The 12,100-nt window shown below is 50.0% G+C and overlaps 1 protein-coding gene across 1 annotated transcript in view; it reads left to right on the plus strand.

The window, feature by feature from the left end:
- The first annotated feature begins 1,100 nt into the window (after positions 1 to 1,100).
- The window catches only part of PIK3IP1 (phosphoinositide-3-kinase interacting protein 1), a 55,335-nt gene continuing 44,335 nt past the window's right edge, over positions 1,101 to 12,100 (plus strand). Inside the window, exon 1 of the mRNA XM_085634387.1 lies at positions 1,101 to 2,033. Within this exon, the coding sequence (XP_085490513.1) occupies positions 1,958 to 2,033 (76 nt within the window). The 5' untranslated portion in view covers positions 1,101 to 1,957. The remainder of the gene's footprint in view (positions 2,034 to 12,100) is intronic.

Here is a 12,100-nt window from a genome sequence, read left to right on the forward strand (position 1 = left end):
TCCTCGAGACCCCTGGTGCATGCATTGGTGTAAGTTGAAACATGTCGGTAGTGCATGATTGCCAGGGTGGACCCTACAGGGTGGGACGGTGTGCGCGTGTGCTTTGACTTGCTCTCCTACAGCCTGCACGCGCAGCCCTCCGGCGTGGCGCAATGACCTAATAAGTGCTTGGACCTTGCTGGGGCTGGTTGTATGTTCAGTTTATACTGGGTCTCTGTGCTTCCTCTTCTGGGGTAAGTTACCATACATTATTTATTACATGTTATGATTCGATTTTTCAATATAGTATATGTCCACCAGTTATTTGGCCCCTAGGTTATTTTCCCAGCACATATATGTGTGCGGCGTGGGGAGTTAATGGGGGGTGTCAGTAGGAAGTGAACGGTTGGTTTAGCAATCCTGTCTCGGGGGGGGGGGGGGGGTGACAGTGTACCCCTGTCCCCGGGTGGGTGTGTTATTACACCTCCGCCCAGGAGGACTGTAGGGTCAGGTTGGTCCTTCCTGCTTCCTTCCACTAATTGATACATTTACCTGCAGGCACGTGCTGCCTTCCTCCACCCCCTCACTAACAGACTCTTATCTGTGCAGCCCTGGCTTGCAGAGAGCTGATAAGGGAGAGGACCTTGGGGCTCCCAGTTTATCATTTACCCAGAGTTTGGGCTTTTAGGGAGGACAGGGACACCCCAGTTTGAGATATGTGGGTTGTGGGTCATCTCTGTCGTTTGAGGAGAGCCGGTTGTGTACAGACAGTGTTAGTTTCCTCTCTTTGCCCTCTGATACATTTGTATGCACTGCTTGTAGCGTGGCACCTTTACCCTGTTTGTTTAGCTAACAACACCGCCGGCCGCGACTCGCAGATCCTGTTTTCGCATTAGTAGTTTGGACTTAAAAGTTCCAGTGCACTGCCCACCGTTTTGCATTTTTTTTAAAAAGTCCACCACTGGGCCTGGATAAAGTTGTTGCTCGTGACATGGGGCCCCTTAGCAACTATGTGTTTTGGGGTGGATGCGCTTGAGGGTGCACGGCGTGTGCAGTGTTGTGCTGCTTGTCTCTGAACCCTGGGGGCGGGTTAAGTGCATCGTCTCCCTCACTCGCTGTCTGTAGCAGAGAGCGCTAGGACCCAGCGGGCGCCACTGCACTGCCAGCCGCCTCTGACTGCAGTGATGAGGGAGGGCCGGGGCCAGAGAGAGGCTGTTTACCAAGAGAAGAGACAGGGAAGGGCCAGGGTACACCAAGGGCACGAGGCAGAAAGAGCAGAGCCTGGCACCCGGAGCTCAGCCCGCACCTCTGGTCGATAGGAGCAGCTGCCGGGCACCTCTTATCCAGGGAGCGTCTGCACGCCCCGCGCTGTGCCACTTGCCTTGCACCCCGTGCATCCTTCACCCTCGCCCTGTGCACCCACCCTGATCCACCGCCTGGCACCTTTCCTGTGCAACCACGCTGATCCGACGTCTGGCACCTCTCCTGTGCATCCACCCTGACCCACGGACTGGCACCTCTCATGTGCGCCCACTCCCACCCCGGGCCTGGGACTTCTCATGTGCACCCAGCCCGATCCAGGGCCTGGCACCCTTCGTGCAGCCATTATGACCCAGAGCATGGCACTTCTCCCGTGCGCCCAGTCTGACCTGCAGCAGAGGCGAGCACCTATCCTGCACGTCTAGTCTGGTCTGGAGCCTGGCACCTGTCCTGTGCACGTAGCCTCATCCAGACCCAACCTGTGCACTCATCCTGATTCAGAGCCTGGCATCTCCCCTGTGCACACACCAGAGCCTGGCACCTATCCCTCGGATCCAGTAGGTAGCACCTCTCATGCTACCCACCCTCGCATCTCAAAAACACTGGCAACCCATGGCATTTCTTGCTGTAAATCCAAATTGTTGTAGCGCCTGTGGACACTCTCTCCCCTGAGGCGGGCACCTTCCCTGGCACGGCCACCTCTTGGGCACTAACCTCCATGGCAAGGATGACTGCTTTAATGCACGGACTAGTCCTAAGCTGCCTGCTGCTGCACTCCGCACTGGGCACTGAAGGTAAGACATCATGTGGGCCGTCAGAAGGGAGTGTGTTATGTAGCAGCTTCTAGGCGCTTTCCGTGCTATAAGAAAGCGCCATCAATGTCAGACTTGGGGAAGCAGTCTCCCCCCTGAACTGCACGTGTGCTGCATTGTACACGAGCCAGTTCCAACTAGCTGAGGCTGGATATGGTGCGGGGGGCTCGGCCGCCCCTTCCCACCGCAGGGAGGCCGCATCTGTGCATGCTCACAGGCATCCCGGGCTGGAAACCTGATATGATAGAGAGATGCCATTAACGCTATTCGGGCAGCATCTGGACAGATTCCTCGTCATTGTCTGGTTGGTCCCGGGAATACTTATCGGTTCAACACACCAGTTCACTGGTTTTTAGACCACCTTGGCCCCTTTGCAGCCTTCGGGGATATTTTGGGGGTTGTTACATTTACAATGCATTATCTAGGATTTTTTTTTATTGTGCGATTCCTGTAAATTCGGGTCGGGTTCGGAGTGGCTGAACATGTTTTTGTAGGGTTTTGTAATTGCATTTTTTGTGCAATTTCGGATACATTATTTTGAGCAATTGTCATTTCCCCATAATTATTTGGGACAAAGCTATCGAATTGGGTGAGATTTGTGTTCAAAACCAGAACAGCGTTTACCCAATGTGGCTGGGAGATCATACTATGAGCGGGATAACTAGGACTTGCCTTTCATTAGAATAACAAAAATATGTGTATTGAACCTGTAGGTTCACGCTATATAAATATGCAAAAAAAAAAAGTGCTTGATAAAAAGGCCACCTGGCGCTGGGCTCACTGGTTCTTAAGGGGAGGGGCTTAGTTGACGTTATGGTCCTGTTGACATCTTGGTTAGGGTGACCAGACGTCCCCGTTTTGCCAGGACGGTCCCAGATTTTAACCAGCTGTCCCAGCAAATTTCAAGAAATGTAGCTCATGTCCCAGTTTTTGAAGAGGGTCAACTGAAAACGGTGGGAGGTGTTTTTTATGTTTTACAAAGCAGGGATAGTTAGCAGTTGTTTCAAGAAAGCAATTTAACTAACAGGCAAGCTACTGGGTTTAAAAATTGCTTTTTATGTATGTTCTTACTGCCATTTCTGTAATTCTCTGCTGAGGAGCACTCTCATCGCTTGAAGTAAAATTGTAGTCCTTCTTCTATTTTCGTGAAATGTCCCGGTTTTTGGCTTTAAAATTCTGGTCACCCTAATCTTGGTGGAAGGGGGCGGGCGGTGCAGATGGTGGGGCAGTAAAGTACTCGATGAGAAGTTTTAGGTAGGTAATGTTATTTGTTTTTATATATGGCAGAGGCGTAATCCTCTGGAATATTACAGCACTTTACCTGTGACGTCAGGGAAGCGGCTAAGCGCTTGTACATCCCGAAACATATTATATAAGTTAACTAGTCAACAGTTTCATAACTTTAAAAAACTGCAATACGTTTTTGACAATGGAGAGGTAAGTAATATGTCTAATTACGTCACAATGAAGAACCACATCGGGCCCCATGAGTGACCACATTATAAGCCAATCAGCGGGAAACGTGTGGAAGGCGTGTTATTACACTGCGCCTCCTATGGCGTTAGTATGGTGCTATTTTTTCCATTTCAAGACACGTTGATTACATAAGTTGTTAACTTTTCTTACGAAAGAAATCTACATAGTGTCTTTAAAATGCTGTTCAAAACGTTTTAACCAACAATGATTTGTATCGCCTAGAAGAACAGAAACTCCATTTCATTAAAAGTGGCAATTCTGCTTTTGAGCATGAAATGGGGCAAAAAGCGCACACTGTGCTGCAGTCTGCCGAAACAAGGCTACAAGTATCCAATATTTGTAGGAAAATGGTGCACCACCTTTTTTATTTGAAAATCCCAAATACTCTTCAAAACTCGTCTTCGATTTGACGTTTGGCTCTGCTCACCCTACAGGGCCCCGAGTTCATCTCTTTCGAACAAGGAACGGCCGTGCAGAGCCGTGATTTGTACTACAGGTGTGTTGCGTAAGTGTGTGCCTAGAAGGCACTCGAAGAGTCAAAACATCAAGCCTTAAAAGAGGTGAAGAGGGCGGGGCTAAGAAGGTCCCAAGATGGCCGGCCGCAGGACTTTGGTGCTCCAAACTGAGCCCCCCTTTTGCCCGGACAATCTCACCACCGGTTAGGGTGACCAACTGGAATTGGTGCAAATTCAGGACGTTGAGTGTAAAAATTCAGGACAAAGGGTCAAAATTCAAGACACAAATTCAGGACAGGAGGTCAAAATTCAGGACAAAACTTCAGGACAATAGGTAAGTTTTACAGACACATCAGAGGAGGTCACGCAATAGTATATAAGTAAGCCCAGCCATATCCAAACATATTCAACCGTTTACAAACCTATCCATCATGTATCCTTCCATCCCTTCATCCATCCTTTCACTTATCCATCCATTATCCATCCACCCTTTCACCCTATCCATCTGTACACTCTTCCATCCACTCTTCTACCCATCCATCCATTCACTCATTCATCCAGCCATTTGCCCTTTCACCCATCCAGCCATCCTTTCACTTACTCATCCATCCACCCAGTCACTCATCCTTCCACCCATCCACCCTTTCAGTCATCCATCCATCCTCCCTTTCTCTCTCCATCGACCCTTTCACTTAGCCATCCTTCCTTCCATCCGTCCACCCACCCATCCATCTACTCATCCACTCATGAATCCATCCATTGACCCTATCACTCATCCATCCTTTCTCTCATCCATTTATCCTTTCACTCCTTCACTCATCTATTCATCCTTTTGTCCACCTACCCTCCCTTTCACTCACTCATCCATCCTTACATCCACCCTTTCACTCATCCGTCCATCCATTCACCCTTGCACTTATCAATTCATCAATCCATCCATCATTTCACTCATCCATCCACCCACTCATCCTCCAAATTTTCACTCATTCATCCACCCTTTTACCCATCCAGCTACCCTTCACCCGGGGGGGGGGGGGGGGGGCAGGAGCCATCACAGGCTGGGGGGGGGGGGGGACAGGAGCCACCACATGGGGGGACAGTAGCCATCATGGGGGGGGGGGCAGGAGCCATCACAGGAGGGGGAACAGGATCCACCAGGGTGGGCACAGGGGTGGGCATGCAGTATTCTCGTATCATCTTGGCCCCTCCAGGGTGGGATAGGGCTCCTCACCTCCTCCTGGACAAGACAACCAGACGACAGGCTCTCTTTCTAAAATGTTCGTTTTGCCATCCCCCACTGTGATGTACAGTACTTAAAGGAGATACTCCAAGAGAACTGATTTAACTGATTGTCCTCCATACTTTGTTAATCAGTGAGGGTGCGATTGTGCCATTTCTTTATTTTATTACATTATAGACTGCATGTTTGCAGAACCGAGGTTTTTTTACAATTTAGTAACAGTAATTAAACTCTGTGATGAGAACCACGTGCTGCCTCGGTGTAATCAGGTGGTGTAATCAGGGCCGGTTCTACGATGTTTGGGGCCCTGGGCAGAAAGGGAATGTGTGAGGCCCCTCTAAATTGCAGAGACATGAGCATTCAGGGCTGTTTGCATCTGAATAGATGCCCCTGCTCCCGAAGCTGCAGCCCCTCCCTCAGTCACCTTCAAGCACCTCTTAACAGCTCATCAAGGGCTGAAGGTGTGAGGGTGGCCATCCCGCTGGGCCTCTCCAGTGCTGCTGGGGATCTGAGCTTTGGTGCTGCATCGGAGTCTGTTACACCCGACCTCAACAGCATCAGAGTCAAGCAAGTAGGTGGGTGGAAGCTGTGCCGGCTTTAGTGTGGTGCGACCAGTGCCCGGTTAAAATTACGGACAAATGGCGTCCGTTAAAGAATCCTTCACGGACAACGGACAGACGGCCGAAATTACGGACTGTCCGTGAAATTTACGGACGGTTGGTCACCCTACCACCGGTGTGGTAGTGCTGTGTGGTAGTGCTCCAGATGTAGGTAAATATGCGTATAGTACACATTACATGGTCCAGGGTGAAGCTACAGTGAACAGGTGATTGGAGGGGTAGCTGGATTCTGAGAGGGGAAGTGGAGTATTACTGAGTCGTGAGGTAGTGCTCTATAAGGAGGTGTGTCTTCAGCTCTTTCCTAAATTGGAGCAGGGTCAGGGCGGTCCTGATGGATATAGGAAAGTTATCCCAGATCCTGGGTGCATTAATGGAGATGGTCTGCTGCTAGCTGCGGCCCGTGCAGGTAAGGGCGGTAGGGACAGGTGGGGCCATTTCGACAGCCTTCGAGGAATATTAATTAGTTATACATTTTTCCCCAGTGGCGTAGCTAGAGCTTGTGGCGCCCGGGGCTATCCCTCAGATTGCCGCCCCCCCACCCGGCATGCACTTCAAGGAGGTCCGAGAGACACGTAGTATCGCCGCTAATAGTTACCTTGATCATGCAAGTTACATGCACATACATGACACGGTCCAAGGCTACACAGTTGAATACACCGGTGACTGGCAGTACAAAAGAGAACACACAGACTGCATGGTCTATCTGGGGACTCAGAAAAACCGCATGTGACATCCATCAGAGAGCTGCGTGAACAATTACCTGGTAATCCCCTCAACACAATACAAACATGCACATACATGACACTATTCATGTAACCTTCATCTACAGCTGACATTAAATGACCATACATCATGGTCCCCCAAAGCAGTGGGGACCTGCACAAACGTGATGTGCTCTGTGGACCCAAAACCAACTTAACAGTGTCGAAGCCTCTGATTCTTTAGCTTTCAAAAACAGCAAATTAATTTTCACAGGGAATGACTCACTGTGTGCCCTTAAAACTAAACGCAGCACAAAGGGGTCAGTCAGCTCCACCTTGCCAACACAGACCGGATACAAAGCCCACTCTGGTGGCCCAAAGGCAACAACCAGGGGTCGCTCCCTGTCATTACTTCCAAGCAGCAGCAACCAACTCCCTGGGAATGAAAAGACATGTGCTCTTGGGACCCAAAACCAGCTTGTAATAGTGCATCTCTCCTTCACAGCAGCCTCAGCACACACATGGTGCACAGCCTGCCTGGGGGCCCAAAGCTAAAATACAGGGAGGGGCGACACATTATGATCACAATCCTTAAACACAGTTGTGGGGGCCATGGGAACTTGTTCAACTCTATCCAAGACCCGGGACAAACTCTTCTTCTTGAATATTCAGAAGAAACAAGAAAAATAGGACCAGTAAAACTCACTCTTTTCCAAATCTCTTTCTAAATATTATCACTTTCCATGTAATGTTCCTTTGATGGGAAGAGGAGGTTTCTGAGGTGGGAGTATCAGGCAAGTGATACTACTCAGGCTCCATCTGTGCGAGCCTTCAGGGAGAATCCCTCTTCATTACTACCTCCACCTGACCCTGGACTCGGCAACGCTCTCCCTTACAGGCTTGATTATCCACTACTCCTCTCCAGTGCACCTTATCTCACAGCTGACCTTGGGCCCCAGCCCCATAGCAGGCACCATCGGGCTCCACTTTGCTTTTTCCCGGTAAAAACATTAGTAAAATCACCTTCAAACTTAAAACATTGAATATAGCAGTAAATATAATTAGCATGCACTTTAAAGTATGTTCCATAGTAGCCCTTATGACCCGACTGCTAATTAAATAAACAAAAACAGAAAGGCCATGACAGGGCCGGCTTTAGCGCTGATGCGAAAGTCTTTTTTGGCGCCACACTAATAACCTCTTTCTTCGTAAATACCTTTACTACCACCTTCCAACAGTGCCCCTCATCCCTCCATGGCCCCCCTAGTGACCTCCTCCTCAGATTCCCTCACTGCCTCACGCCACAAGTGCCCCTCATCTCCCCATAGCCCCTCCCCCTCATGACCTCCTCCTTGGACTCCCTCACTGCCACCATCCACCAGTGCCCCTTATCTCTCTGTAGCCTCTCCCCCTCATGACCTCCTCCTCAGACTCCCTCACTACCACCCTCCACCAGTGCTCCTCATCTCACCCTAGCTCCCCCTCCACACCATGACCTCTTCCTCAGATTCCCTCACTGTCACCCAGGGCACAAGTCCTAAAAAAAGAAGTGGGGGGACGCTGACTTGACAACAGCAAGTGATGTCACGAAAGGTAGCTTGCACCATCAAACTCATTGCCTCCCCTCGCTCACCCCTTAGATGCCATTGCATCAGAGAAGCCAGCACGTGAGCAGCGTTCTGAATGAGCGCCGATCTCGCCCCAGAGAGGCCAAAGAGTAAATGTGTGGCTCCATTTGCTCCAGTAATCGAACTCCCGTTAAAATAAGTGAGGGGACGCCGTCCACCGGCCTGGTACCCCGACTCGAGCCCTGCAGTCACCCTCCACCAGTGCCCCTCATCGCTCCACAGCCCCTCCAACTACCTCCTCCTCAGATTCCCTCACTGCCACCCTCCACCAGTGCCCCTCATCGCTCCGTAGCCCCTCTCTCATATGCATTTGTTGTTTAGCGCTACTCATATCAGTGTAGTGTGTCAGCACTTTACACCACGAACACATTATACAGAGACAATTAATCATACAAGTATGTAAATCAGTCTACAGGGAATGTCACATAAGCCAATGAGGATTACAAGGTGTAGGAATCACATGTCATCCATACTGGTGGACAGTATATTTTGAGAGGGTTTGGTCTGGGGAAACACAACCTTAGGATTTAAAAGAGTATTCGATGGGGGTCAGCTTTACTGATAAAAACGTATCTCTGCCCAAACAAACATACTCATTTTAGCAACATTAGAATGATGAAAGACTGAGGAAGTTCTAACTATATCACAAAACAAAAAAACTATACCATTCATGTTTGTATTGTATGCAGCTCTTTGGTGACAGTTCATTGGTCACTGTCCTATGTTAGGATTGTAACTTCTGAACTGCAAGTAACAGGGGGATCTCTGTGACAAAGGCAGTAACCCACTGAGCTATCCACACAAAATACAGTTCATCTGCATTTAAAAACTACTAACAGACAAATTATTGCTCTCCAGCAGATCATTAATCACCAGCGTTATTGGGACATTTGTTATTGTCTTATTGTTGTTCTGCTCAGCATCAGCCATGATAATGATAAAAACTGTTTAAATGAAGCGCACACGAAGTACGTGTCCTGCTGGGCCTGCACATAGTTTTAAAACAAAAATAAGTAGAGTCTCAAACATTCTCTTACCTACTACTCCATTAGTCAAACTTTGTGCCACAGCCTGATGTGATAAGCAGCTGCGGGGGTCAGGAAAGGTGATTAGGAATAAACAAACTTCTTTTCTCCTGGCTGCATATAAAATGAATTATCCACGCTGTCGCTGCAGACTGCCCCAGGCCACAATTGGGTCCTCACGAGAGTGCGTAGTGGTGAAGCGCGTGACGCGTCACCGCTACGCTCTCATCGCGAGGGCCGGGCAAAAATGTAGCCCAGGGCCGTCATTGGTAGCGCTGGAGCGCGCTCTCCAAGATTGACGGCCCTGGAGCAGGCTGGGATGATCAACGTCATGGTGCGGATTGCAATGCAGCAGCAGGCGCTGACGCACTGGCGCACTCTGCACTACAACCAGGTAGGTGAGGTGCGCGCAGTGCGCAGCGCGCTGCTTGCACAGTGCACTCTTTAAAACTGTGCCGCGCGCGCCGTTGCGGCCGCGGCGGACTTTATAATTTATTTTGTGACACACTGTGTCCCTAAATAAATTATAAAGGCCGCCGCAGCCGCAACGGTCCACCAGTGCCGAGCGGCCGCCCTAAATATAGTGCCGCCTGGGGCGGTCCGCCCCCACCGCCCCCCCCCCCCCCCTAGCTACGCGGTCCCTCGTGGTCGTCAGTCGAATCCTCCCCTGCCCCCTCAACCCGGGCCCACTGTTCTTACCTGCACGGGCCACTCTTGTCTACAGCCTTGTCGGAAAATGAGGCAGGGACAATGGACATTGAGGAGGGGACGGTGGCATGTGTGTGAGGGGACGGTGGCGTGTGTGAGGGGACGGTGGCGTGTGTGTGAGGGGACAATGGACATTGAGGCGGGGACGGTGGCGTGTGTGTGTGTGAGGGGATTGCCCTATAGTGACTGCCTCTGCTCCCCACAGCCAGGGCTGGGTTGGGGACCTGGCAATTTTCTGAGACCAGCCCCTGGGGCAGCACAGCCTGGCCCCCGGGAGACCGGATAAGCTTGCTTGCTGCTTTTGTTACAGTGGCCGATAATGCAGCACCGCTGCAAGACCGACCCCCACTAATAAAACTGGCCCCCACCGCTGCAAAACCGGCCGCCACCTTTCCAGCCTCCCAGGGAAACACCCGATGCCCGGTACGGGCAGTCCGGCCCTGCCCACAGCTCCTTTACAGTGTTGCACAAGGGTGCAGGACTTTCCAGAGTTGGCAGTGACAACCAAGTTTAGGGCTCCCCCCTACACCAGAACCTAAACCAGACTTGGGGCAGTGCTTTAAATGGAAATCTAGAAGTGCAGGTACTCACTCTTTGAAGTTCCTGTTTGCTCCTGAGAAGTGCAGGTACTCTCTCTTTCAAATTCGAGGGGTGCCGGTACTCCGTACCAGACAGTACTGGCCCATTAGTGAAGGGAGTGTATAGAGGGTACTTTGCTCTGCTCAACATGGCCCTACAGAAGGCATGTTGGGGGACCTAATGGCTGTATGCTGAAGGCGAAAGAAATGTATTTGAATGTGGAAATAAAACGTTTTTATAAATAAAATTTGTTTTTCCCACCCTGTGCAAATTATTTTGTAAGGTTGACCTTCTTATGGCTTTCAATGTTTTTCCCCTTTTTTCCCCACCCCAAAGGCCCAACAGTGCGGATCTTAACACTATCTGGGCAACACTTCCACCTAGCTAATGGCGAAATACAGCAATCAGAGTCAAGGTGACCAGTCAACTGCGTTTTACGTCTCAGGAGCTTGGTTGCTCTGTCTGGACAGCTGTCATTGTAGCTTTTGATCTGTTGGTGCCAGAAATAAAATCAGTTTTTAGTAGAAGTGCAAATTATGCAACGGTTGGTTATGTGGTAACTGCTGCAGATCTATAATTGTGAACAAAAAGCTTCAGGAAAAGGGTAATTCCAGAACCCTGTCTTTAGATCACTTGGGGTCAGATAATTTGCGATCCCTTAGGATCTGGGGGTAAAGCGTAATCTGGAGCCCCACGGCTCACATCTCTGAGCTGAAGGTACCGCGCCATCAAATAATCTGGGATACTAGGGGTCCCAGTAAATGTAAACACCAGCATTTGTAAAGCGCACAGCTACCTCCAGAGAGGTGTCCCGGCGCTGGGGGCCCTCGGGAAGATTAAGCGAGCTATTGCCCAGAGTCACATGGTGCTGGGCTAACCTGCCGCCAGAGTCGGCTATCAACCGTGAACCCTGTGGTCCGGAGTCAGGCACCCTGGCCGCTGCGCCACACCTCTTCCATACAGTAGTCAATGGTTACTTGGCGTGAGATGGTATGGGCTATAGATGTTTTGGTTATCTAGTGCATTTTTTTGGGAGGGGAGTTTGGTAATCTGAGTTAGAGGAGCTTGGATAACTGGGAATCTTGTGATCAAGTTACTTCCCGCAGATGGGTGGAGACTTCAAGGAACCTCAGGCAGACATAGATAAGCAGGCTTCAGGTAATCCGAAGTATCTAGGGGGCAATAGGGTCCGTGAGATCTGATAACATTGACCATATAGCGCTCTCGGAGTAATATGCTGCCTGGTGGTCAGAGAACATGAAATATTTAGACCTTAGGGGTCATAGGGGTAATATGTTTCCTGAAGTTACTGGTATGGAATTTGTAGGTTTCTTAGGTAAGGAATTTTTAGATCCATAGTGTAGTATCCTCAGGTCATGTTAATATGTTCCCTTTCATTCTGTACCTAGCTGCTCAGCCAGTGTGAGTGTTTCGCATAGAATGTTAGTGTGAGTGGAATGCTTGGGTACCTGTGTGTGTGTGAGACAGTTGGGAAGATGGGCTGAGCAGCTAGGAGGCTGCTCCTGGTGGGGCCTGTTCTGGGCTTGTTCTAGCTTGCTGTTACTTCTACTTATGGATTTAATAAACTACATAAAATCATCTCGGCTACATCTACTT

Source organism: Triturus cristatus, chromosome 11 (assembly GCF_964204655.1).
Source record: "Triturus cristatus chromosome 11, aTriCri1.1, whole genome shotgun sequence".
Taxonomy (NCBI): Eukaryota; Metazoa; Chordata; class Amphibia; order Caudata; family Salamandridae; genus Triturus; species Triturus cristatus.